Source organism: Caenorhabditis remanei, chromosome III, assembly GCF_010183535.1.
Source record: "Caenorhabditis remanei strain PX506 chromosome III, whole genome shotgun sequence".
Classification (NCBI taxonomy): domain Eukaryota; kingdom Metazoa; phylum Nematoda; class Chromadorea; order Rhabditida; family Rhabditidae; genus Caenorhabditis; species Caenorhabditis remanei.
Genome location: NC_071330.1, coordinates 17,458,752 through 17,486,331, shown reverse-complemented (window position 1 = coordinate 17,486,331; position 27,580 = coordinate 17,458,752). Strand labels below are relative to the sequence as shown.

The 27,580-nt window shown below is 42.2% G+C and overlaps 3 protein-coding genes across 3 annotated transcripts; 2 read left to right on the top strand and 1 right to left on the bottom strand.

Moving 5' to 3' along the window:
• Positions 1–894: 894 nt before the first annotated feature.
• On the top strand, positions 895–20,614 carry GCK72_011839 (uncharacterized protein; the record flags this gene model as incomplete). Its single annotated transcript, XM_053728707.1, has 28 exons — positions 895–943; positions 1,602–1,728; positions 1,775–1,823; positions 1,878–2,121; positions 2,170–2,425; positions 2,948–3,147; positions 3,204–3,615; positions 3,659–3,783; positions 3,828–4,124; positions 4,171–4,727; positions 5,356–5,599; positions 5,664–5,819; positions 5,866–6,018; positions 6,076–6,343; positions 6,649–6,728; positions 7,951–8,642; positions 9,053–9,191; positions 9,236–9,600; positions 9,644–9,752; positions 14,105–14,252; positions 14,301–14,379; positions 14,444–14,560; positions 14,603–14,880; positions 15,707–16,236; positions 16,307–16,728; positions 17,163–17,238; positions 17,293–20,262; positions 20,460–20,614. 28 exons carry the CDS (start codon positions 895–897, stop codon positions 20,612–20,614), a joined length of 9,297 nt encoding a protein of 3,098 aa, XP_053588284.1.
• On the bottom strand, positions 14,396–16,007 carry GCK72_011840 (uncharacterized protein; the record flags this gene model as incomplete). Its single annotated transcript, XM_053728708.1, has 2 exons — positions 14,396–14,916; positions 15,728–16,007. 2 exons carry the CDS (start codon positions 16,005–16,007, stop codon positions 14,396–14,398), a joined length of 801 nt encoding a protein of 266 aa, XP_053588285.1.
• Positions 20,615–22,745: 2,131 nt separating the features above from the next.
• Positions 22,746–27,281, top strand: GCK72_011838 (uncharacterized protein; the record flags this gene model as incomplete). Its single annotated transcript, XM_003103042.2, has 7 exons — positions 22,746–22,834; positions 22,882–23,136; positions 23,228–23,306; positions 23,365–23,493; positions 24,049–24,689; positions 24,995–26,243; positions 26,835–27,281. 7 exons carry the CDS (start codon positions 22,746–22,748, stop codon positions 27,279–27,281), a joined length of 2,889 nt encoding a protein of 962 aa, XP_003103090.2.
• Between the last annotated feature and the right edge of the window lie 299 nt (positions 27,282–27,580).

Genomic DNA, 27,580 nt, shown 5'->3' with positions numbered 1-27,580 from the left:
TAGTTAGAGAAATTGAGAAAATGTTCGTTTTTTTCGATATTTCCTGATATCTTCAGTTAGATCTCTTCAGAAACAAAAAATGCTTTTGTACTTCAACATTCTTATGAAAAAAAATTTTCGTGTAAAAAAATTCCATTCTGGTACAATCCCAGCCAGTCCAGTTGTTTTTGTTCAAAGTGGTATATATTGGTTCCCAAAAGAGATATCGAAAAGTTGTAAACTAACAATACATAGTTTGATGTTTATAGAATACAATTTTAGTTTAAACAATTGTTGTATCTTTAAAGCGTGTCGAGATATTATGTTAAACTTACGTGTCTTATGGTATTCTCTTCAAAAACCCCTCGACACCTTTGGAACTGCAAAATTTTGGCTTTTTGGCAACAAAATATCAAAAAACCGCACCTTTCAAAAACTGCTGACCACCAGACACTCCTAAATCCCTCTTATTCATCATTTCCGAATGAAAAAGAACCGTTTTATCGGAAAGCAAACACAACAGCGTCGTCTCGAGCAAAAAGAGTTCATTTTCTTCACTTAGTTCGAGAGGTGTCAAAACGCGTGAAATCGTCTATCTCTTTTCCTCTCTATGACCACTTGATAAAGTGTGAGACGATATATCGGATTTGGATAAAACAGAGAGTATCCCCACTTTTCTTTATATCTCATGTCCGATGATACTCTCTTCCCATCCAAAGAGATAGTCCGAGCACCGAACTGCACGAACTTAATATCCCGCCTCTTGATATCCTTATCACTTCCCCCCAAACCCAAATTTACTTCCCCATTTTTATCGTGTCTGAACTTTTGGATTGAGCCTACTATCAGATCACTTTATATCTGTAATTTGAATATTTTCAGCTTTGGCTCAATCGAAACAGAAATACATCAGAGATGCGGTTAAGGCCTAATTGGCTTTTTCTCGTGTTTTGCACAGGAAATTGTGAGTTTTTTTGGTTTTCGGATTTGGGACTTTGAGAGGAAGGGGGAACTTTAGTATAATAGGTTATTTTAAAAGTTAGGTACAACACAATTTCTGGAAAATATGATAACTTTAGTTAGATCGGTCTTACTATTGGTTATAGCTGGTTACAGGGAGAAGAGGGGCTACTGTAGAATTAATCTAATCAATCTAAATTACTGTTGTTCAATTCCTGTAGGCATTAATAATTATTAGGTTGAAGATTCACCAACTGGTGACTACTGTATGGAAATGTATTTTTAGGTGTTTTAATCACGATTCTACTATTGTGCTGAACCCAGCGAAGTCATTACTGATTAAGATTTCGACTCTTGCAGTTTTAAGCTAATGAGAGTGTGTCCGGTTGCACAGATTGTCTCAAAATGAAAACTACTTATAGAGAGTTATAGAACAAAGGTAGAGCTTCGTTTTTGTAATTGATGACTTTTTCGTAAAACCGGTCCCAAGAAAGTTATGGCACAGCAAAGTACCGTAAACCTGTTATAGTGGTGCACCAAGAGTTTGGAGCATGCTACTATATCTTGTCTGTATTTAAAGATATGAAAAATTTGAAATGTGAAAAGTTGAGAGCTGTCCGGATGCTAAAGATGCTGTAATATAATTAATACTAAATCTACAGTAATCCACTCTGCCGCCACCTACTGCGAAGAAGACTCCTACTGTGACGAATGCGATCTTGTGAAAGTTGGTCAACCATGCAACAATTTCGACAGGCTCCCAGTGTACACATGTAATAATGATACAAAGTGAGAAATTACAGAATATTATAAACTACATAATCCAATGTTACAGAAAAGTAACCTACACACCGTCCAAATACTTTATGTGCGTTGATGGTGAGGTTAGTGAGAAAAAAGTAAAAAAGGTCATGCTCAACAAACATACGTTTTTTTAGGTGATTCAATTCGATTGCTCTCATCGTAACATGCCGCCAGCAGTGTTCAATCAAATAACGAGAGAGTGTGTGCAAGAGGAGACGACAGACAATCATATCAGAAGACGGAGAGCCACGACGGGCTCATCGAGGGTTGGAGATGTCTGTAATTTTAATACGGATTGTCAGAGGGGAATGTTTTGTGGCGGAGGGATTTGCAGTTGTTTGAGTGATTTTGTGTCGATCTCTCAGCATTGTTGGCCAAGTACGCAGTTTTTAAGCGTGACGGTCGCCTAGAGTTTCTATATTTCAGAAGTCAACCCGGGAGAATCTGGATGCGTAGAAAACCGACAGTGTGAAGCAGTGTGGCCTGGTACCATCTGTACGTCGGCAGGTCTCTGCGAGTGTCCAAAAGAAACTGTGCCGAGTAGAACAAGAGATGGAACAGTTTGTATCTCATCAGCTATTCCACCGGCATGCCCACTGCCAGAAGCACACAATGGGAATCCAAATCCTGCGACAGTTCTGGCGAACCCGTCCACTCATCCGTTGAATCCTGGGAATTATATGTGAGTAGAAGGAGGAGGAATATGAGGCATATTACATATGTCACATCCCATATCTCCAGGTCACCAGATGGTCTTCCTTAGTTAATGTTATAGAAAAGGGATATAAATTGAAATCAAAGAATCTATAAACCTAGAAATACAGAACTCTCAATATCTGAGTTTTGCAAATTCTAGAATCTAGGGCATCTAGTGTATCGAAAATTAAGAAAACTGGTGAATACAGGCTCTGTAACTTATTGATGTCTAGAGAATTGAAGAAAATATGAATTAGGAGACAAAAACTCTAGGAGCTTCGATAAAAATAATAATAAACGTGAGCTTCCAGAATCTATAAATTCTGTATGACAGTTATGTCCAAGGGACTAGAAAATAATAGGAAAATGCAGAACCAAGCTACCTACAGTATAGAAAAGTAAGATGCACAGTTTGGCCTTTTCACATTAACACATTCTCAAAGTTGGACATTCACAGCTGAGAGCTGTTAGAATTAAGGCCATTATCTTCCCCTATTTCTCACTCCAGGCCCGTTCTCTGTAACTCGCTCTCCTCCGAAACGCGCTCCTCAAATAACGGAGATGGTTCTACGTGGTGTGTCTACCCGGACGGTGAACAAGACGTCTACATCGCGGACACCTACAACTGCATCTCTCATCCACAAGTGAATAACGAATTGTTCAACGAGTACTCCGAGAAGGTTGACGGTATTTGTTGTCATAATAGGGGTGAGTACCCGGTCTAGTGGCTCTGGGTATCGGGATTTTTATAATTTCGCTTTCAGCGTTTGTCTGCATCCAACCCCTTGAATCAGGAGACGAACCATCTGTCCCTAGATGGTGGTATAATTCTGCGACAGGAACTTGCGTACAATTCATGTGGGACCCGGACACGATTACCAACGCCTCTCCGAATAACTTTCGGACAGCAGAGCACTGTGAATCTTACTGCAGAGATACGTGCCGTCGTGGTGGGCCTGAGTTCGCCTCCTCGAAATTCTCTATCCTTGACGAGGTGCCTCGTACCAACTGCTTGGCTTCAACATCCCGATGTGACCAGGACCATCAGTGCACTCTAATCGGCTCCCAGCAGACATGTTGCCCAACTGCCGCTCATATTTGTAGTGCAAACGGGGGACGTCTTCTGCTAACCAAGCCACCGGAGAATTATGATAGAGGACTTCAGATTGCTGGACAGTAAGTCAAAAGTCAAAATCGTCTATAGTTTATAATGTTTCAGCAAATCTGTCACACGCTACTACTATGATATTGATCAAGGGAGATGCGTCAACTTTATGTATCAAGGACTAGGAAATTATAATAATTTCTTGACGAAACAAGATTGTGAATCGTTCTGCTCTAAGTGTGAGTTCTCTTCTGAAACCTAGAAACCTAACCTTTCGTTACAGTGGTGTGCGAGAACGGAAACCCATTACGAATCGGCGAGGAATGGCAGCGATGTGAGACAAATGCAGATTGCCCGTCATCTCATTCCTGTCAAGGAAGCCACAAGGTCTGCTGCCCCACCGCTCAATCCTTGTGCACCCAACCGAAACGACTCGGTGATTGTACGTCTGCAGTAAGAAGATACTGGTATAATGCAGCCACACGGACTTGTGAAATGTTCCAATACACCGGATGCCAGGGGAATGATAATAACTTCCCGACACTGGTAGCGTGTCAGCAAAGATGTCGAGGGATTAATGGTAAGAGTTATTTGGTGAAACGTTAAAACTTTATATTTCTATTTAGTCGAACCAAAATGCCAACACGGTAGAGCTTTCCGAGATCGTAATGGCAATTTCCAACAATGCTCTGATAAACAAAACGGTCCGAAGTGTCCAGTCAACTACGTTTGCTCTTACGACGGTACCACCCATGGATGTTGTCCCACTAAAGCCTTCACCTGTTCCCTGAACCCAGACAAGGGTGTGCAATGTGGATCCGGACGGTCTTACAGATACTATTTCAACTCCAACAAGCAGGCATGTGAATCGTTCCAATATGAAGGATGCGATGGAAACGCGAATAACTTCTTGACATCAGAAGACTGTCAACATTATTGTGGAGTCGGAGGGTGTCCAAATGGTGGAATGCCGTTGAGAGATGAGGCGACGAATAAGCCGATGAGTTGCTCGGAGAATAAGTCGTGTCCTTCTACACATGAATGTCTGTCGATCCCAGTGAATGGAAATGTGGGGAATAGATGTTGCCCGACGAAGCAACATATCTGTAGTCAGCCACCACAACAAGGAAATCATTGTTCAAAGATTTCGGTGGGAAGGTTCTATTTCAATATTGTGACAAGGGTGAGTATAATTATATCATAGTTTTAAAATTCAAGTTTTTTTTAATGAATATAAGTTCGTTTAGAAACTTCGAAACACGCAACAGCGTTTGGGCTGCAACGAAAAGATTTTAATTTTATTCCGAGTCGCGTTGCGTGCGCATCGCGACATACAACGTTAAAATCCTTGTCAAGTATTTTTTGGCACCGTGCACGATTCTGAATCAATTTCTATCAATTTTCGCCGAGTTTTGAAGTTTCCAAGAAAAATATCAATTTAGAGAAATTTTAAGCCGAAAAACCACGAAAATCGGTGAAAAATGGTTTAAAATGTTGATTTCTGATATTTAGTGAAAAACTGAAATTTTGAATCTTTTGATAGATTCTCGACTAGTTGGGAATAGTCTAATTTTTAAACTGATGACCTTTAAGTATCAAATCTTTTAGGGAAGGTCAAACTTTGACCTCGTTTTTCTTGAATACCAGGCCTCGAAGGCAAAAACTGAATATATATTTGGAATCAGCGTTTTCCCTGTTTTCAAATGATATAGGTCACGTACCATATCTCCAGACTGACTCCATGACCTTCCCTAGTTAGTGTCGCCAAGTAATATCATTTGCATCCCCTAATATCTCTATCTATCTCCCAGGAATGCGCCAGCTTCCAATACAACGGCTGTAACGGAAACCTCAACAACTTTGCCACCCAAACCGAATGCAACAATTTCTGTAGTGCAGCCGGTTGTGCAGTCGGAGAAGTTGCCTTCAAAGATGTGAACACCAAAAAAGCATTCGACTGTAACAATGTGCTCATCAATAGCTGCCCAGCTAACTTCCAGTGTCGATTCAATTCTCTCACTTCTGGATATGTCTGTTGTGGTTCTACCAGTATGGGTAAGTGTGGCTGCTTAATTTTTTAGTCCTTCTTTAATTTTTTAAATCTATTTCCCTATTCTAGATGTCTGCCCATCTGAAGAGCGTGCCTTTATCAACTCTCTGGATGAGACTGTCCGAGAATGCGCTATCAATGTGCCTGGTAGTTGTCCAGCCGACTTTTTATGCAGATTTAATGCTCAACGCAATCGTTATTATTGTTGTGCACCAACTACTGAAAGTGAGTCAGCTGTTAGAAATCAATTTCTTTAAACAATTAATTTCAGATGTCTGCCCAGACCAGCGTGCTCTGTTCCGTGCTAAGAAGACACTCCTACCGGTTCGCTGCACCCTGAATAACGCGAATACCTGTCCAGATGGGTATAGTTGTCAGAGTCGGTCGAAGGGAGTGCTTCAAGGATTCTGTTGTTCTGCGAGGAGTGAGTAAAAATAACAAGCTATATTTCTTCAACTGCAAATTCTCAAAACTTTTTCAGATGTCTGCAAAGGCGATTCCGAATTCCTCATGGACGAGAAATCCAAAATGCCACGAATCTGTACTCCAGGAGCCTTCATCTCCTGTCCTGTAGGATATAGATGCCACAAGCAGACGCCCTCCTCGATGAGTGGATTCTGCTGTCGTGGCGAGATAAATGCAATCTCAGAAGGTTGTCCACCAGGGGAGTACGCTTATGCCAAGAAGAATGAAGTGGTAGCTTGTGACCCGTTTAATCCAGAGAATAAAGGGTGTCCGGCTACTTTCAGGTAAGCAATTACTAGGAAAGGGCAATGAGTCAGTTTGAAGGCGTGACCTATACCAATGGAAAGCTGAGAAAACGTTGATTCCAAATATATATTCAGTTTCAGCGCTCGAAGTCTGGTACTCGAGAAAAACAAGGTCAAAATAAAAATGTTGTTATTTCTCCAAACCTTGACCTTGTATATGTTTAAAATCAACGTGTTCTCCGTTTTCCAATGGTATAGGCCACGTCCCATATATCTAGACGACTGACTCCATCATCATCCATAGTTAGCAACTTCTGAAATTCAAAATCCGTTTCTGTTTCCAGTTGCCAATTCGCAGTTGCCTTCCAAAGATACCAATGTTGCGGAAAAGACCCGATAGAGGAGGATGAGATTGAGCAAGAAGGTGAGTAGCCGATAATTTTTTTTAGTCTAATAAAGATTGTCTTACTGTAGTCAAAGCTTCTATGATCCCTCTGTGATAATTACCAACAATCTAGAGAGATCGGAATGTGAGTGTGTCTCTGTCCGTGTCTCAAGTGTGTATGTGTACTTTCTCAGATGAGCCACTGGTGTAATCCTTTCAATTGAACGTAACGCGGTTTAAAAGTATACTTTTGTTTGTGAGAGCAACACGGAAGCTTTCGGGTGGGGGGATAGTACCCGAACACATCACGACAAACAAAGAGTCGAGTGCCGGGAGGTACTAACTGAGGAGGGCTCTAGCTGACCAGCACACGTACTTGGTTCGAAAAAAGTGAGAGTGATTTGATAAGAGAAAAGACATCCGGACAGACAGATTTATGAACAGATACAGTAGGCTAGCGTAAGTGTAATAAAGATTGTCTTACTGTATCTAGCATCTGGGGCACCGATGACGCGTTCATAAGCTCAAATTTCGTATGAATTTTAGAGTTCAAATTTAGATCTTAATTTTTGTAGTTAGCAACTTTTTGGTAAAAGTCCTCTCTGAAAAGTTACAGATCAGCAACCAAAGGGATCGCCCGAATTCGTGTACAAAATAGTGATATTTTGAAGTTGGATCTTTATTATAATCACATTTTGTTCAATTTTATTTAATTTTCGGTTTTTGTGGTTCTCAAACCTAGATCTTCATTTTTGTAGTTAAACACTTTTTCGTACGAGTTTTTCCTGAAATGTTACAGGAAATTAAAAAAACGATACATTTACGGACCAGAACGATACGGACCGGAAATTAAGAAGTTACAGAAAAAAAATCTGTAATTCACACATAGTAGTGTATCTCAGTCAGTTGTCAACCAATATCTATGAAAATGATATTTTTGGAATCAGCGCGGTTAGACGGTTCCAATGAGTATAATTATGAAGAGTTTTCAAATTTTCTCTTTTTTTTTGGGATTTTGGGATTTGAAAAATTCTATGCGTTTAAGTTAAGATTTTGTCTGAAAATTGGGGATTCCTGAATTTGGATCCCTATCGTCTTACTGACCACCCCAAAATAGCGAACCGATCTAAAACCATAGCGGAAGTGAGCAGTGTCAAGTGGCTTCGTGTTCCGCGGCCTCTTCTCAAAGGGATAATTAGTGCCCTCCTGCACACAAAAGATCAACAACCTTCCCCCACTATTTTTATTTTTTATATTTCAGAACTTGGATGCCCCCACTCTCAAGTCGCTCTCGTGAACAATGATCATCCGGTGGTGTGTACGGCGTCCGGCGCCTCTTGTCCCACTGGATACTTCTGTCAATTCTCGGATCGAAATAAGCAATTCCAGTGTTGTGGGCATAAAGCAGGCTGTCCAGGCGAGTCTGTGGCGTACTTGGATCTGACCGGAGGAGCACAGGAGTGTTCGGTGAAGTTGAGAAATTGTCCGGAAGGGTATACATGTCAGAATGCAAAGCAAGGCAAGACGATTTGTTGTACGGGAGGAGTAAGGATTAGTGGAAGGGATAGACCACTCATAGGAGGAGGTCAGGGGGTAACCAATAGCTCAGAGGAACTATCAACACCTTCTATTACCATACCACCTCCTCCGTCTTCTCCGATAGCCCCACCTCAACCAGCACCTGTCACAATGTCTCCATCAGTCACATCATCCGGCAACGCTGGAAAATCATTGTGCCCTCCTGACACAGTTTTGGTCAACGGAGAGTGTAAGGTTCGAGGAGCCGTTGGGTCCGTATGTCTTCTCTCTTCTCAATGTACTTCTGGAGCGGAATGTGTCGGGCAGTTGTGTGCGTGTGGCAAGAAGTTCAGGGAGCAAGACGGGCGGTGTATCCAAGTTGATGTAGAAGTTCCGTTGATTATGAAGGAGAAATGCAGAGAGGATCAGATTGAGGTAAACATTAGCCCTTACGGTTTTCAAACTATCTATAAATTTGGTCACAAGTACTTTTGAATACGTGGAGCCCATTTCTACCATCAAAATTTGCCAAATGTCTCAGCGAGCCAAGTTATGAGCTCTCAAACTTTTCATAGGGTCAAGATTTTTCACAGTGAAATCCAAATCGGTATATAGTATACGCAAGATATTCTCGTTATTGCAACTAATCCCATGTAGACCGCTGAGGAACAAAAGTTTTAGTGCTTATAACTCGGCTCGCAGAGACATTTAGCAGATTTTGTCTACAGAAATAGACTCCCCGTAGTTGAAAATACCTATAACCAAGTTTATGAATCATTTGAAAGCCGCGTCCCCAAAGACCTCCCAAGGTCTAAAAGTCATTTTCTAAAAAAAACCTTTTTCAGAAAGACTCTCTCTGCCTCGACAAATCCCAAATGGGCGGAGCGTGCACCTACGACGAACAATGTCTGAATGGCACTGTTTGCACTTCGAAGATGTGCAAGTGTGCACAGGGAAGCTCACCTTACAAGGACCGCTGTTTGAGTAGGGCTTCTGACCAGACCAACCTACACACATTTTCTTTCCAGATAACATCAACATCTGCGAGTCTCCCAGACAACCAGTGATCTCCCCGGATTACACCTTGATCCAATGTGCCAAACAAAAGTGTCCGAAACCTTCTGCATGTGTCTACTCGAAAATGATCGGGTCCTATGTGTGCTGTACTAGTGCTCCAGTGACAATGAGCAAAGGAGCTCCAATGGCCACCGGGAAACCATTGAAACCAGTGGTAGCACCAGTAGTTGGAAGAATTGTGAATGGTGGAAGGGTAGTGGGAACTGGTGCTGGAAAACCAGTGTCAAAGTACACGTGTCCAGATGGGCGAGTCCCAATGTTATTCCCACAGAATAACATGCCATTGGTCTGTAATCCAGTGAAAGGATGTCCACAGGTAGCTGGGAACATGCTTTACATAGAAATGAGTCTAATTGCAGGGCCACACGTGTATCAACAAGATGTGCTGTCCAAATGGTAGAGTGAAGCGGTCGGAGCCATGTCCGAGAGGATGGCTGATGGTGGAGAGGGATGGAGTGTCACAGTGTGGTGAGTGACGACGGTTTGAAACTAAGACGTTTTGAAACTAAGAGCCATTTTGCAACTAGACAGTTAGAAACTCTGATCGCGTAACTCGCTCAAAACGTATTCTTATGATCTGAAAAATATACCAAAATGTAGATCTCGGTGAGTTCTATGTCTCTGCCTTTCTACGAGCCAGAACATGTTTCTGGTACCGTAACTCGTTCAGAATTCTTTTAAACTCTTTGAAACCTACATTTCCGGATTCAGCTCATCGAGACGCTTCGAATGAGTATAATCATGACTAGGCTTGAAGCAAATCGGGTCTCGACGCGAAAACTCCCTCGGGGGTACTGTAGTTTTCGTGGCGGGACTCGAATTGAAGCGAATCTAGGCATGATTATACTTTTCTGAAAGCTCTCGGCTAGCTGATTTTGAAAATGTAGGTTTCAAAGAATTTGGATCAAATCTTAAGGTAGATTTTGTGATTTTCGATTTTCGTAAAATTTCGAAAATCTCTAACATTCTTCATAGAACTCACCGAGATCTACATTTTGATATATTTTTGGTGCACTTTCGTTACCAAACTGATTCGATGAAGAACTGATGCAATGTAAAACTAACTCGTTGCCAAACTGACTCGTTGTAAAACTGTTGCATCGTAGAACCGTTTGTCAACTAGAGCGCGCTTGCTTACTTTGCCCGTACGGCTGATTGCGTGAATAAAATGTTGCCTTTTCATGAAAAATATGTTCTATTTAGCTTTATTGTACTATATAATGAACAAAAACCAAAAAAAAACCACAGAAAAAATACTCCAAATAGCAAAAGGAAATTAAATGGCGAATGTGCAATGCAAACGCGCTCTAGTTGACAAACGGTTCTACGATGCAACAGTTTTACAACGAATCAGTTCCTCATTGCATCAGTTCTTTATCAAATCAGTTTGGTAACGAAAGTGCACCATATTTTTAGGTCATAAGATTACGTTTCAAGCAAAGCAAGCAAAGATGACTCTCTTCAATTTCAATCTCACCTACAATAGTTTTCAGAACCCCAATGCACCTCGCCATGGTACTCTCCCAACATGTGCCCCATCGAAGAATCGAATAGACGCCGAAGGCGATAGATCCCGGTTACTTTCCCAGTTTGAGCCCCTTATAGGGTGTCTTGTTTCGTTACGGTTATTTTTTCATTTTCATTTTCCTTTTTTCAAACATTGTTCTATATATCTATATCACTACCCGTCTCTTCCCCCCACCCCTCCGGAGATGTCTCGAAAATTCTTGTCTCTACAAATATGCTGCTCCTTTGATTCTAAAAATAAAGAAACCTCAACAATTTAATCATCTATTGTGTCGGCCCCACCATTTAACCACTCTATTCCAAAAACAGCGTCGTTAGCCACCTAAAACAAACATCGGGCGAACAAAAAAGAGAGAAAGTCGGTGCGTGTTTTTCATCAAAGTCATGATTTGTTCGGTTCTCCGCCGCCGACGCCGAATTGCTCTTTTTTGGAGCTCTCTTCTCTTCTTATTCTGGCGCGTGATCTTATCATTGTACCTCTATGCGATGGTGTCAGCGGAGACCAGATTAACTCTCTTAGAAGAAATTGAAGAGGGGTTGCATTTGTACAAACCGGCGGGAAAACGGACGAAGAGAGTACATACATATTAAACATAAATTTGGGGATGAATTGAGTGCAAAGATCAAGCATGTTTTGGAAAGAAGAAGAAACATAGAGAGGAAAAAGGAAGGAAAATGTTTAATAAATTAATTAACTAATCAAAAACTAAAAAATGTCGCAATTATTATGTTAAAGGCACAAATAGTAGAATAAATCCTTCATTTTTTAGTTTTACAGGTCTAAAAAACTGGAAACCGTAAGAGACGCTCGAATTTTGAATGTAGCCAAATTTTTCAATACATGTTTTGGAAAGTATAGTTTGTTGAAATTCAGGAATCTCAAAATATCTTAAAAATGGCAGAAACGAATTTATAGGGAATGAAACTTCTTGCTTAGCAGTTCAAGTGTGGACTCACCGACAGACAGACAGACAGTTAAAGAAACACAGTAAGCCGTTTTTAGTGAAAAATAACGTCAAATTTTATATTAACGAATAGAGCAAGCTCAGACCTTTATTTTTGTAGTTGACCACTTTTTTGTACAAGTCCTCTCTGAAAAGTTACAGATCAGGAAAGCGAGCTTCCCCTCGAATCCTTCAGTGAGATTTTACAGCTGTAATTTTGAGACTATGCCACAGTATCAAAAATTGTTAAATTTATGTTTTTGGTAATTCTCAAACCTAGATCTGCATTTTTGTAGTTGACCACTTTTTTGTGCGGGTCCATCCTACAAAGTTACGGTTCTGCAAAGTGGAGACTCTTGAAGTTGGCTTAAATGCTACACGAGTCTATATCTGTCTAAGGATGCTCCGGACAAAAAACTGGTCAACTACAAAAATGCAGATCTAGGTTTGATCTCTACAATTCATATAAAATTGACATTATGAGGCAAAGAGTGAAGCCAAGACACGCTCTCAAAGTTGCTCCGGACAAAAAAGTGGTCAACTACAAAAATGTCAATCTAGACTTGTAAAGCACAAAACAATTAAAAAATGTATTTTTAATCAAAGAAAACTTCTGTAGTCGGTAAAGTCGCATACTTTTAGCAAGTCTGGTATGTTACTTCATTGTAATTGAAAAAAAAACTCATGTTTTTAGAGTCTAATTGCTCACTGGACATCCGGACATTATCTTCTCCTGCCAGACACCTCCATGACTCATTTCCCATATCATGCTCCGTATACAGTACAACATTTCGCAAAAGTCCTCCTCCTCCCATACATGTAAATCGCATTACCAACACAACTCTCTCTCGGAAACGGTCATCTTTCTCATTCCACAAGTAAACATACACACAGAGAAACGAAGAAGCTCTCTCTCTAAGAGCACATACAAATATAGTGACCCCTCCCCCCCTCCCACCTCCCCCCGTTTAACCTGACCACTACGGAGAGACACCGCTCCGAAACAGACCAAGAACAGATCGGCCATTCGATTGCAACTCGGCTTGTACTCCCTCTGTTTTCTAGGAATCACATTTCTTCATATTCCTTTTATGATTTTCAATCGATAAATTGGTTCTTCTCATAACTTCTCTATTCATTACCCCTTATCTCATCATCCGTATTCAATTTCTCATTTGAACAAAAGAGAAGAGAACAAAGCCTTTTTCTTTATTCTTACTATATATTTATTCACTCGCAGAAATGCGCAACTGGTTTATTTTACTCCTGCTTGCAGGTAAGATATTTTTTGGGTTTTGGACGAGCTTTTTCAATTTTGGGGAGCCGGAAGACCGAAAACTAGAGTAAAAACTAGTTTTAGTTTAGTGAAATAAATATCGTCTTACTGTATCAAGCTGGGGCACCGCTGACGCGTACTTGATAACATATAAAGACTAGATGTTTAGAGAAATCTTAGGCTTAGCTAAACAGACCCAAATTTCTTAAATTTTTCATGGAGACCAAAGTTGTAGTGTTTTAGCTCAAGTTTTCATTCAATAATCGGCTAAGAAGGCAAACCTGCTTGACGGTCTAGTTGGGCAGTGCAAGGTGGTTACTGGGGTCTGAAAATATCTTTCCAGCTAGGAAAACCTAGAATAATATAGCATAATGACTTGGGCTCTAGACAGTTTGACTCTGGAGGCCTACAGTAGGCTGAGCAGAGAACCAACCAGTGTTGATTCATACATACATCAAACTAAGCTAACTAGGAGTCAGTCTGGAGATATGAGACGTGACATGTACCATTGGAAAGCTGAGAAAACGCCGATTCCAAATATATATTCAGTTTTTGCCTTAAAGACCTGGTATTCGAGAAAAACTAGTTCAAAATTTGGATATCTGGCAAGTCATCACATTCTGAAGCTTTAAATTTTTTAAACCAACGAAAATTTGTTCGACATATAGTTAGTCCTAGTTAGCACAACCTTTTATTTTCAAATCCTACGATCACTTTCCTCCAAGATCAAAACCAATCTGACCACTACAGCGTCTATTTTTACCCCCCAGCCAGACTACAAAGTTCAAATCTTTTCACATTTCTTTTGTACACATACCGAGCACAAACTGTTCCAAAAGGGTCATTTCTATATACTGGCAAACATTGAGCCACCGCCGGGCGCCCCGCTTTTGATTCTCACACTTCCATCAAAATCCATCGAAACTTTTGTTGTTTAGCAAATAGGGCGTCGGCGGCGTGACTTGAAAAATGATTCCCGATTTGGGTTAGAGCGTGTCTTGAGGATCGGGGCAACATTTGTTTGACTTCTCACTTATAAATCCACGCATAAACTTGTACTTTCTTCTTTGCAGGAGGCACTTATGCAACTACAGTCGAACAGAAGCCGATATGTAGGATAGGCGATGGATGTGATAGTGCCGGTTGTCGGATACCGACGCAAGGAGATGCTTGTGAAGAGGAGATGTCAATTGATTCGATCTATTGCGACCTTGCCACTAAGTGAGTTTTTATAATAGAAATTTCTGGAAATCATTTAAAATATTCCAGCAAAACCGATACTCACGAGAACGCGTTCCTGATCTGCAATCTTGTGAAGAAGGAAATCGAACGAAAGATTTGTCCGAAAGTGAGTTATTTTTTCTCTAGGACATCTGGACAAATCTGCACAGACAGACAACAAACATTTCCAGAGCCAATTCTTCATCGACGGAAAGTGCCGAACTGGCAATGTTCGGTACAAGCGTCAAGGAGTCGCCGGTTCTGGAAGAGTCGGCGATTTCTGTAGCTTCAACACCGATTGTCTTACTGTAAGTCATTGATCTACCGACTCGTTTACCCTGTACTTTCAGGGAATGTTCTGTTCCACTGGCTCTTGCACTTGTCTCTCCAACTTCGTCGCGATCCAAGGCTACTGTTACCTCAAGAAGAACCCGGGAGAGTCTGGATGTCAGTACGCCGAGCAGTGTAGCGCTGTGTGGCCAGAATCGAGATGTGAGAAGTCGAGATGCGAGTGTCCGGAAGATGTGAATGGAATTCCATATGTTCAAGCAAAGACAAGAGATGGAGTCGTTTGTGTTCTGCACTCCGGAGAGGATGGAGATCCAGTGCCAAAGTGTCCACTTCCAGAGTGAGTTGAGGGGGGATCTGATACAATTTATGAATTCTAGAACATGATTTTAACCTAGCTGGTTAGATGAGTCTGTCTGTCCTTGACTAAAATAATCTAAGATAGTTTAAGATCCCTTATGAGTAGCTAATGTTGTCTAAGATCGTATGAGATCGAATGAAATTGGATAAAATCGGTTAAAATCGTTTGATTTAGTTTAAGATTGTTTAAAATAGACTGAAATTGAACTGACATTGACTAAGGTCGGCTTACTAGCAAAGGGCATCGAGTCTGTTTGGAGTTATGGGTCGTGACCTATATGATTAAAAAGCTGGAAACACGCTGATTTCAAATGTATATTCAGTTTTCGCCCTCGAGATGTGGGGTTCAAAAAAATTTGGTCAAAGTTTGGATTATTGTCTAGTCATTACCTTACGGACATTACTTTACGTCATTACCACACGTCAGTAAACCGGCGCGTAGCTCGCTTGAAACTCAATACTATGAGCTGAAAAGCATACCAAAATGTAGATCTCAGTGAGATCTCTTTCCGTGACCTATTACGGGCCAGATGGTTAATTATTAATGTGACAGAGATAGAAATCGCCGAGATCTAAATGTTGGTATATTTTCCAGCTCATAACATTGAGCAGTCCAAACTTAGACTTCGTTTTTCTCGAATACTAAGGATCAAAAGCAAAAACTTAATACAGATTTGAAACCAGCGTTTCTCAGCTTTCCAACGGTATAGGTCACGACTGATATCACCAAATATGACCTTCCCTAGTGAGATCACTTATGATATCTTTCCGGATAACTCAATCCCTATCACGATGACCTATTCCAGATATGACGATGACCTCCTCACCATGCCAGTCTCCCAACTCCGCAACCCCCACATGACCGACCCAGACGATGCGGACATCCAGATGGGAGAACACATCAACCCACTGCAATTCTGCTCCTCCCAATCCACCGACTACACCACATTCATCGCCAACGGAGGAGGCGCCTGCGCATTCGCCACCGAGGCCAACAACGCTCAAGAGGGAGACGGTGTCTACATTGCTGATATCTATGATTGTGTCACGTCGACCACGTCGATGGCTAATGTGAAGACAGCAATGGAGGGTGTCTACGACATTCATCCGGCTTCCGACGGTATCTGTTGTCCAAATCGGGCGTTCACATGTATCCAACCAAAGAGAGAGGCGGATAGTGGAAGTGCGGCGCCAGCTGGAGTCAGACCTAGATGGTGGTACAACGCTGTTACTGGAACATGCGAACAATTCATGTGGGACCCATGGGATGAGACCGAGATGCAATCACCAAACAATTTCAAGACCAGAGAGCATTGCGAGTCATACTGTAGAGATAGTGAGTGATTTTGAACCTTTCCTTTTATTTTTTCACATTTCTTCTCTCAAAAACTCAGATTCAATTCCAGCCTGCAAACGTGGATCCCCACAGTACCTTACCGGATCGAGTCAGAATGAGGATGAAGTGGTGAACAACTGCCAGACAGCCTCCTCCTGCACATCAAACTTCGAGTGTACCTCCATTGGATCCATGCAATTGTGTTGTCCAACTGTCGCCAGTATCTGCTCGAACACTGGAGGCCGTCCCGTCGATCTCATCAGATCCACCAACTTTGACGCTGGAATGTTGATGAAGCGCAGTTTCTCGATGACATTCTCCACCAGCTCGCGTTATTATTATGATGCCGAACAGGGCAGGTGTATTGCGTTCACTTATAATGGAGCACTCGGAAACTACAACAACTTCAAGTCTTCAGCTGATTGCGAGTTGTTCTGCGCCAAATTGCAATGTAAATATGGTACTCCACTCAAGATTGGATCATCTAATCAGGTATGAGAGATTGAAAGAGCAAATGTTGTTTCGAAAATGAGAAAGATAGGAAAAGTATATTGAACTTGGGTTTTGGATCATAGCAATGCGCTCATTGAACCAATTTTTCTTCATTTGAAAGGGCAAGCAGTCAAATCTAAATTTTAGATCCGAAGTTTAAAATGACATCGTTTTTTCATCCTGTGAAAGCTCTTCGAAACCTATACCATTCGAAAGAGCGTAAAAATTTAAGTCTAGACCGTTCTATTAAAACCATCGTATCTCCTTGCCATGTAAACCAAATTCTTTGAAACCTATACCATTCGAAAGAGCGGGAAAATCTAAATCTAGGTCATCTTATTGAAACCCTCACATTTCCTTACCATGTAAACCAAGTTCTTCTAAACGTATACCATTCGAATGAGCATAAAATGTTACACCTATTGCATTTCCAGAGATGCTCCGCCAACGCCGACTGTCCATCCACCCACGAGTGTCAGTCCGATCACAACGTTTGCTGTCCAAGACCACGTAAGACTCCCTCTAAACTCCAAATCCAAATTCTTCTAATCTAAATGATTTCAGAAGCCATCTGCTCCCAACCACTCCGTCTCGGCGACTGCAAACAATCCGTCCGTCGTTACTGGTACAACGCCGTGACCCGTGCCTGCGAGATCTTCGACTACACCGGTTGCCAAGGAAACGACAACAATTTCGAGACCCTGTTGGAGTGTCAGAACACCTGCGAGAACATTATCCCAGAGCCACAATGCCCACAAGGGGATGCTTACAAGGACTACCAAGGAAACTACTACGTCTGCTCGAACTCTGGCGCCGGTAACTCGTGTCCAGTCAACTACGAGTGCTACTTTGACGGATATGTCTGGGGATGTTGCCCAACCAAGGCCTACACTTGCACCCTCTCTCCACATAAGGGAGTCACTTGTGGATCCGGATCTTCCTACAGATACTACTATAACTCCCAAACCCAGGAATGCGAATCCTACCAATACAATGGATGCGATGGAAACTCGAACAACTTCGCCACTCGCGAGGATTGTGAAGGATACTGTGGCGTCGGAGGGTGTCCAAATGGTGGAACCCCCGAGAGAAACGAGTTCGGACAACTCATGGTGTGCTCTGCTACTCAGATCTGTCCAGGAACCCATGAATGCACTTCCGTCAACTCGGGATCTTCAGTCGTCAACCGTTGCTGCCCAACACGTGCCTACATTTGCTCCCTTCCACCACAACAGGGATCATCTTGCTCTTCGTCTGCAGCTGCTCGCTTCTATTTCAACATTGTCACCAAAGAATGCACTCAGTTCACTTACAATGGATGTTCTGGAAATCTTAATAACTTCGCCACTCTCGAGCAATGTAACAACTTCTGTCTCTCCGCTGCTTGCACTCCAGGAGATGTCGCCTACGTGAACCCCAACACAAATATGCCATATGAATGCAATGCTGCTCTATCGAACAGTTGCCCAACAAACTTCGGATGCACCTACGATCAACTATCCGGAAATAGTGTTTGCTGTGGAGCCACTAATATGGATGTGTGCCCGGAAGGCGAGAAGGCTTACGTCAACGCCGCCGATATGGGAGTCCGTGAATGTCTCATCAACGTCGAGGGATCGTGTCCAAGTAACTATCTCTGCAGATTCAACGCTTTGAAGAACAGATACTACTGCTGCGCCTCGATCACAGGAGATCTCTGCCCATCTGGAAAGGCTTTGTACAAGGAGCCAAGCTCCAAGGCACCAATCCGTTGTACTATTAGCAGTAACAACAACCAATGCCCAACCGGGTACACCTGCCAATCCGATGTGCCAGGAGCGTTCCAAGGATACTGTTGCTCTGGAAACCATCTGTGTCCAAACAAGGCTGAGTTCTACTTGGAGGAATCCTCTCAGATGCCGAGATCCTGTACCGTTGGAGCTTTCATCACTTGTCCAAATGGTTACTCCTGTCAATCCACCCAAAACGAGTTCACCACTGGATACTGTTGTAAGGGAGAGGTGGCCTCGGTGTCCGATGGTTGTCCACCAAATGAGTACGTTTTCATGAAGGATAACCAGATTGCACCATGCGATCCATTCAACCCACCAAACGCTCCATGCCCCAACGGTTATTCCTGCCAATGGTCGTTGGCTAACCAGAGATATCAATGCTGTGGAGCCACACCGATCACCACTCCAAAGAGTATCGCTGCTCTCGGATGCCCGAATAACCAAGTCGCCTACCGTGAGCACTCGTCGAATGCCCCAAGAATCTGCACAGCAGCCAGTCAGAACTGTCCAACCGGATTCTTCTGTCAGTTCTCCACAGCTAACAATCAATTCCAATGTTGTGGAATGTCTGGAGGATGTCCAAATGACTCTGTTGCCTTCATTGGTATCACCGGAGAGCCCCAATCCTGCGCAATCGGTCAATCCACCTGCCCATCCGGCTACTCCTGCCAGAGAGCCATTTCAGGTGCTCAACTCTGCTGTACCACCAACGAGGAGCCAGTCGCCCCAGTCAAGGGATGTACTGAGAAACAAGTTGAGGTTGATGGAATCTGCTTGGATAAGAAGAGTCTCGGAGAGGCTTGTAACAACCAAGTGCAGTGTCCAACAGGATCCACTTGCAAGGATTCAGTATGCTCTTGCCCAGAAGGACACCATGAATTGAATGGTGTCTGTCTTGCGGATTGTGGAGCTAATGAAGTTGAAGTCGCTGGAAAATGTGTTGCCAAATCTCTCATCGGTGAGGCATGCGAAGCCGACGAGCAATGCCAAGGAGGCTCCTCCTGTCTCGATGCCACATGTACCTGCCCAGAAGGCGAGGAGGCTGTGGAGGATGTTTGCATGAAGAAGATGTCCCGCCCAATGTCAACCTGTCCAGTGCCCGGACAAATTCCATATCTGGAGCCACGCACCAAGAACGCCAGATTCTGCTCTCCATCCCGCCCGAACTGTCCACGTGGATTCAGTTGTCAATTCTCTCAAACCGCACAACAAAACATTTGTTGTGGAGGTGGAAAGGCGATTGTGGCGGAGAAGAAGAATGGAAAACCAAGTACCTTCAGCTCGAAGCCAAATGGAAAGGAGGAGGTTGATGAGGAAGCCACAAATGTCTGTGATCGTGGAAGTGCGTATGTAGTCAATGGAACTCCAAAGCAGTGTACTGCCAGTCCATGTCCATCTGGATACAAATGCACGTTCTCCAAGAAGAGCAAGAATTACTATTGCTGCTCTTCCAAGGCATCCCCATCTGGAGGAGCTGGATCCGGATCCGGAGGAGCCGCCAACGGTTGCGCTACGGGAACCGCGCTTCTTTTCCCATCCACTGGCACCCCAGTGCAATGCTCGAATAGTGGATCCAACAGTTGCCCGGCCGGATATAAATGTCAGAAGAGCACACTTTCCAACAGATTCCAGTGCTGTTCGGTTGTCAAGGATGGAGAGGATGAAGAGGAGGAGGTCGAGGTGAAGGCACCGGTTAGAGGACGACCAGTTGTTGGTGGAAGAGGGACGGTGAATAAGAATAAGGAGAATAGTGCGGCGAATGGTGAGTAAGGGGACATCGGGATAGATAGACTCAAGGACAGACACCAATTTCTAGTTTCAAACTTACTGCACATCCGGATCTTATAAGATCTAGCAGCTGCTAAAGCAACTTAGGGATAGACTAGACATCCATATATCGGGATACATCTACAGAAATACTAATCCCCACAATAATATAACTGTTCCCTTCATTTTCAGGACCATGCTCGAACGGCCAAGTGCAAGTGCTCCGAATCGTCGGAGAGCGTATAATGAAGAAGTGTGAGGACAAATGTCCTCCACACCAGGTCGCTGTCCGCGGTGTCTGCCGTGACAAGTACCTCGCCGATGCACCATTGAACAACGAAATCTAAAAATCGGTGATATTTATACCCCTATGTTTTCTCCCCGCTCTCTAATTGATTTTTCCCTCTTTTCTTTTGCCATTAGTTTCCAAAGTATAATTGGTGACTGTTCATTGAGTAGGTGTCTTATTGCACCAGACAACAAAACCCCCAAATAATTATTTATTTATTTTGTGAATTTTCTTGTGACTTTTTAATAAATCATTTCTTGCATAAAGCTAGAATTTTATTAAGAATTAAAATTAAGATCTAGATCGTATCTGTGTCTATAAATAGTCATAATATGATAAAAAGAAAGTTAACAAATTTCAGTCGTTTCAAAAAAAAATGTTTTTCAGCTGACTCATCATCTCCCCTGTCCCCGTCTTCACCATCCAGACGGTTAGTTTCTCCTTCTATCTATACAATTCTTCCCTTTCCTTCCTCACATAATAATTTGCACACAGTGCATACACACTTCTCTTTCTCCTCGAATCCAAGAGACCAAGATAACCGAAGAGAGTGTCCAGAGACACAAAGATTATTCAAACATCCCCGGAGAAATCTCCGAGACTTAGATCCCATCCGCCGTAACTTTACACTATCTCCCCGTATTCCATACGACCACTATTCCGGCAGAGGGATATGAGATGGAGGAAGAAGAAGAAGACAACTGTGTCCTTTCGGCTAGAGGAGGAGAACACTCCAGAATCAAAATGTTACTTTTCTATGTGTTTTTGGTGGTTTTTGGATAAAATGTGCTGTCTAAATTGCTAAATCCAAGCTGTTTGAAACAATTTTCAAAAATGTGATTTTTTAGGTCTCGAAATTTTATTTTACATATCTGCAGAAGTTTTGGCAGAGTTCTTCCTGAAAGACATGTAAATTTCAATTTTGAAACGACTTTTAGACAAAATAGGTCAATGTTACTCGATTTTTATAGTAAATCTGAGTTATTTTGATTCAATTTCCAGAAAAATCATCGAAAAGCCTCCGTTTGGCCATCTTTAGCACAAAATTAAGCTATCATATCAAATTCAGAGCTAGCAGACCAAAGGGAAAGAGCTAGCAGACCAACTCAGAATAATTAGCAGACCAACTCGAAATATCTGGCAGACTCACATTGGTCTGCTAAATACATATCTTTGGCGATAGTCACCCTTTTCATTTTTTAACGAAATCTCTACTTGCTTTTATGGTTTTTGGTGGTCAAAAGCAGCATTTTGCAACAAAAAAAACAACATTTTTTCCGTTTTTTCGTTCATTTTCATGTAAATACGTGAAAATCGCGATATTCTGTTACAAAAACGTGGCGCCGTTCATTTTCCAACCACAAAAAGCAAAAACAAAAAGGTTCCTAGTTCTTAGAATAGATTTACAGGGCTTTAGTGGCAATTTCAAACGATTTTCCTGTTAATTTTTGGATTTAAGATAGGAATTCCAGATTTTGGCGATTTTTTTCGTGTTTTTGCTGTTTTCTTGGCTGAAATTTTCGAAATTTAACATGCTTAACATTCCAAATCTTTGATTTTTCTCATTTTTCCCCTCAATCCACCTATTTTTAACACTCCAGAACCTTCCACACAACTAGAACCCCCTATCTCTCCCCTTCCCGAACTTTTCTATCTCATTCTCCCTAATTCTCTTCTGATTTCCCACTATCTCCTATATCTCGGAGCTTCTCGAATGCTCCAGAGCTCCCCGCGGGAGGCGGGATCTACGGGATCTCCACAGAAACTGGTCTTTTCTCGAATTTTCATAGAGTTTGCGCGGGTATTTTGCGTTTTTTTGTTGAAAAGTGTTGCGATGTGGTTAATTTTGATATTCTTGAGTATTTTTTTAGAAAAAATGCTCTAAAACACCAGCAAACGATTTATTTTCAGCAAGTTTTCGCTATCCATAAGTGGTAATGTCTCTGCGTCTCCACTCTCTAACGCGTAGCAATAGAGCGCGCTTGCATTTCTCATTTATTTTATTTTATTTTTCCAGACGAAAAAGTGATGAAAATCTTATTCGTCTACGAGTTTTTTACGTGAACTGTTATATACACTGATAGAGCGATTTCTTCTCTTCCTTTTGATATGCTCAATTCCGCAAATTGTTCAATACCCGCCGAGAAATCAATCTTTGTTAGTTTTCAGCTCACCAGAAAAAAAGAAAAATGGTGGCTCGAGTACAAACAGCAGAAGAAATCCGCGACGAGGGTAACGCGGCAATTAAAGATCAAGATTATGCGAAAGCTGATGAATTGTGAGTATTTCTTACTGCTTTCAGTCGAAAATTTAAATTTTTTTTAGATACACGGAAGCTCTTCAGCTCACCACCGACGAAGACAAGGCTCTCCGGCCTGTTTTATACAGAAATCGTGCTCTGGCACGTCTGAAAAGAGATGATTTTGAAGGTGCACAATCAGATTGTAATAAGGCGCTGGAATTCGACGGAGCCGATGTGAAGGCGTTGTTTCGGCGGTCGTTGGCGAGAGAGCAGCTCGGAAATGTTGGACCGGCGTTTAATGATGCGAAGGAAGCATTGAGATTGTCGCCTAATGATAAGTGAGTTTTCCAGGAAAATTTTCGGTGAAAAATGAGCCGAAAATCGTTGAAATCGAGCTTAAATTCGCAAAAATCACTTGTTTTTTTTCAGAGGAATCATCGAAACACTCCAACGTCTCGTGAAAGCCAACAATGACAAAATCAAACAGACCACCTCTTTGGCTAATAAAGTATAAATATTTCCAAACAATTCTTTGCGAAAATAATATATTTTTTTTAATTTTCCAGGTAACAGACATGGAGAAGCTGGCGTTCCGTGGCGAGGCGAAAGATGCTCAACAGAAAATGACAGCGTTGAACAACTTGCTGGTTTTGTGCAGAGAATCGGAATCTGGAGCGACGAGTGTCTGGAATCAGGTAGGAAATTAAAAGAAATTAAGCAAAAATCCGGAAAATTTGGGGGATTTCATGCGTTTTTCTGTCAAATTTCTGTAACTTTTGTTTCGGAAATCTGAACGAAGCACGAAACTACCACTAAAAGCTTTCGGAAGCTATCAATTTTGTGGTTGGTCTGCTAAATAACTAGCAGACCAAAGTTGGTCTGCTATCTATTTCACGGAATCGCTAGCAGACCAACGTTGGTCTGCTAGCTACTCTCCAAAGCGCAGCTCGCGATTTCTTTCGTATTGTCTCCGAAAATGGAGTAATTTTTACAGAAAATTCGGGAAAATTTGAGGAGTTTTGTACTCTATGCGTTTTTTTGCCAAATATTTGTGATTTTTGTTTCGGAAATCTGAAAAAGCACGAAACTATCAATTTTGTGATTGATCTGCTAAATAACTAGCAGACCCCGTTGGCCTGCTAGCGATTTTCTTTGTATTTTCTCCAAATTTGAGTAATTTCAACGGAAAATGCTTACAGAAACACGAAAATTACATTAAAAACATGATTTTTTCATAAATTTTCTTCCAGGGCGCCATCGTTCCCTTCATCTTCAACCTCATCAATGACAAAGCTGAAAGCGAGGATCTCATCGTGACCGGAGTCAGAATACTCGACGAAACTCTGAAAAACAATGCGAGAGCGATGAAATTCTTGGCGATGCACGATCCGGACGGTCCGAAATCTGCTCGATTTGTGTGTCGTTTGATGTGTAAAAGAGATAATAAAGAATACGTGGATGGTGCTGGAATTCTAGTGCAGAGAGTGTTCAATGCAATGGCTAAAATGGATAGACAAAAGGAGATGAAGCCAGATCCAGAAGTTGCAGAAGCCAACAAAATCTGGATTGTTCGAGTGATTCTCGAGCTTCAGGAGATGCTTCAAGACCCGAAAGTCGGAATTCTCCAACGTGAGACCGTAATCGATTTGTTCTTGAAAAATCTGATGCATATGGACGGTGGAATTCCTCGTGGATGGTCGTGGAAGTTTGTGGATGATCGTGGATTGTTAGCACTGCTCGACGTGGCATCACAGATTCCCGAGCAGTGTGACTACCCGGTGTCGGCTGAAACTCGGCAACACGTGGCGATTTGTCTACAGAGATTGGAGGAGGACATGGTTTTCGATACGAAGAGAACCATTTTTAAGGAGAGAGTCGATTTCTTTTTCAAGTGAGTAAATAATGGTGTTATAGCTGTTTTTGTGGATAAAATTCTGCTCAGAATACCCAAAATTCCATTTGCCAAAGTTTCTGTAACTTTTGTTTCGGAAATCTGAAAAAAGCACGGAACTACCATTAAAATCTTTCGAAAACGATCAATTTTGTGACTGGTCTGCTGAATAACTAGCAGACCAAAGTTGGTCTGCTAGCTTCTCTGCATAGCACAGATAGCGATTTTCTTTGTATTGATTTCGAAAATTGAGTAAAAAACTAGTGTTTTTGACAAATTTTGTGTATAAAAATTCCATTTTCCAGCGCCCTCATCTCCCGCGCCACGGATGACGAAGAAGGTCACAAGTACCGAATCAAACTGTCCTGTTTCCTTATCACAATGCTCCAAGGTCCAGTTGACATCGGAATAAATCTTATTATCAACGACCAGCTGACACCAATCATGCTCCAGATGGCAGCCTCGCAGAACCATTTGATGCAAGGAATCGCCGCCGAGTTGATTGTGGGAACCATCGCGAAACACGAACGGGCGATTAACATGCTGAAAATCGGAATTCCAGTGTTGAGAGCTCTCTATGACTCGGAGGATCCTACTGTCAAAGTTAGAGCTCTGGTGGGATTATGTAAAATTGGAGCGGCTGGAGGAGACGATATCTCGAAGGCGACGATGAAAGAGGAGGCAGTGATTAGTCTGGCGAAGACCTGCAAGAAGTTTCTTCTGGAAACTGAGAAATACAGTGTTGATATCAGAAGATATGCTTGTGAAGGACTCTCTTACCTGTCGTTAGATGCAGATGTCAAGGAATGGATTGTAGATGATTCGCTGCTTTTGAGAGCGTTGGTGATTCTGGCGAAGAGTGCAGGACCTCTCTGTGTCTACACTCTTGCGACGATCTACGCGAATCTGTCGAATGCATTTGAGAAACCAAAAGTCGATGAGGAAATGGTCAAATTGGCTCAATTCGCGAAGCATCACGTTCCAGAGACCCATCCGAAGGATACAGAGGAATTCGTTGAGAAGCGTGTCAGAGCTCTCGTCGAGGAGGGTGCCGTGCCAGCGTGTGTCGCTGTGAGCAAGACGGAGAGTAAGAATGCGTTGGAGTTGATTGCAAGATCACTTCTGGCGTTTGTGGAGTATGAAGACCTTCGTGGACGGATCATCGCTGAAGGAGGAACCGTTTTGTGTCTCCGTCTTACCAAGGAAGCTTCTGGAGAGGGAAAGATTAAGGCGGCGCATGCCATTGCCAAGCTCGGCGCCAAAGCGGATCCGACAATCTCATTCCCGGGACAACGTGCCTATGAAGTGGTTAAACCACTTTGTGACTTACTCCATCCGGATGTTGAGGGAAAAGCCAACTATGATGCGCTCCTGACACTGACCAATTTGGCAAGTGTCAGTGACTCGATTCGTGGACGCATTCTGAAGGAGAGGGCGGTGCCGAAGATTGAGGAATTCTGGTATATGACGGATCATGAGCATTTGAGAGCCGCCGCCGCCGAGTTGTTGTTGAATTTGTTGTTCCTCGAGAAGTTCTATGAGGAGACTGTGGCGGTGAGTGGTTGGAAAATGAACGGAGCCACGTGGTAGTGCAATTTTTACAGTATGCCACGTTTTTGTAGCAAAAAAATCATGAAGTGGCGTGATTTTCACAAATTTTCAGTAAAACTGTCCGAAAAATCGGAAAATTTAGCATTTTTCATCTTTAGCAGACCAAAATGGGTCTGCTAGCAATTTGGAGAATCCACGTGGAATAGCTAGCAGACCAATTTACATATTTGAGTAAAATGACTCATTTTGGTCGTTTTTGCGAACTTTTTGAAGTGAAATTGAGAAAAAAAAACAGTTTTCAAGTGAGAAATTCGCTATTCGATCAGTTTTCTTTTTCCCAAAATTCACAATTTTTTCGATTATTTGACTAGCAGACCAACAGCCCAGACCGAAAGAAAATCACTAGCAGACCAACGTTGGTCTGCTAGCTATCAGCGTTGGTCTGCTAGCTATTTTTAGTTGGTCTGCTAGCGATTTCCGTCGGCTAGATGACTTTCTTTGTCATGTGGATGATCCAAACTTTAAAGAAAAACCTGAAAAATCAGTTATTTTCCATGAAAAGTGAATTGAAACCTATTTTTTTGCAATTTTCAGCCCGGCACCGATCGTCTCAAGCTGTGGGTTCTCTACTCAGCGGAAGTCGAAGAAGAACGTCTCTCACGTGCCTCTGCAGCCGGATTTGCCATTCTCACAGAAGACGAATCGGCGTGCGCCAGAATAATGGACGAAATCAAATCGTGGCCAGAAGTGTTCAAAGATATCGCAATGCACGAGGACGCCGAGACTCAACGACGTGGATTAATGGGAATCGCGAATATTATGTTGTCAAGTAACAAGCTCTGCTCGGAAATTGTGTCATCTGAAGTGTTCCGAGTACTCGTCGCCGTCACAAAGCTGGGAACTATCAACCAGGAACGCGCCGGATCGACGGAGCAAGCGAAGAGAGCGTTAGGAGCCGCCGAGAAGTTTGGATTGATTAAGGCGACTGATCGAGAGCTTTATGAGAGAGAAAATAATGTGACAACTATTCAAGAAGAGTAATCTTACTTTTTTTCTCTTTGTTGTTTTCAATTTTCAATGTTTAATAATTTTTTGTTGAATTAAATCTTAATTGCATCAATTCTAAGTCATTTATTGCTTTACTCATCCCATTTCATGTATCCTAAGTGCCTTTTCATTCAATAAATACCAGTTTTTAATCAGAAAAATCGCGAAAAATCACCGATTGCTCCCCTTATCCCCGCCGCCGCTGCCTCCTCTCCACTCCCTTTATATACGCACTCCTTCCCCCTTTTCATTCAATAAATACCAGTTTTTAATCTGAAAAATCGCGAAAAATC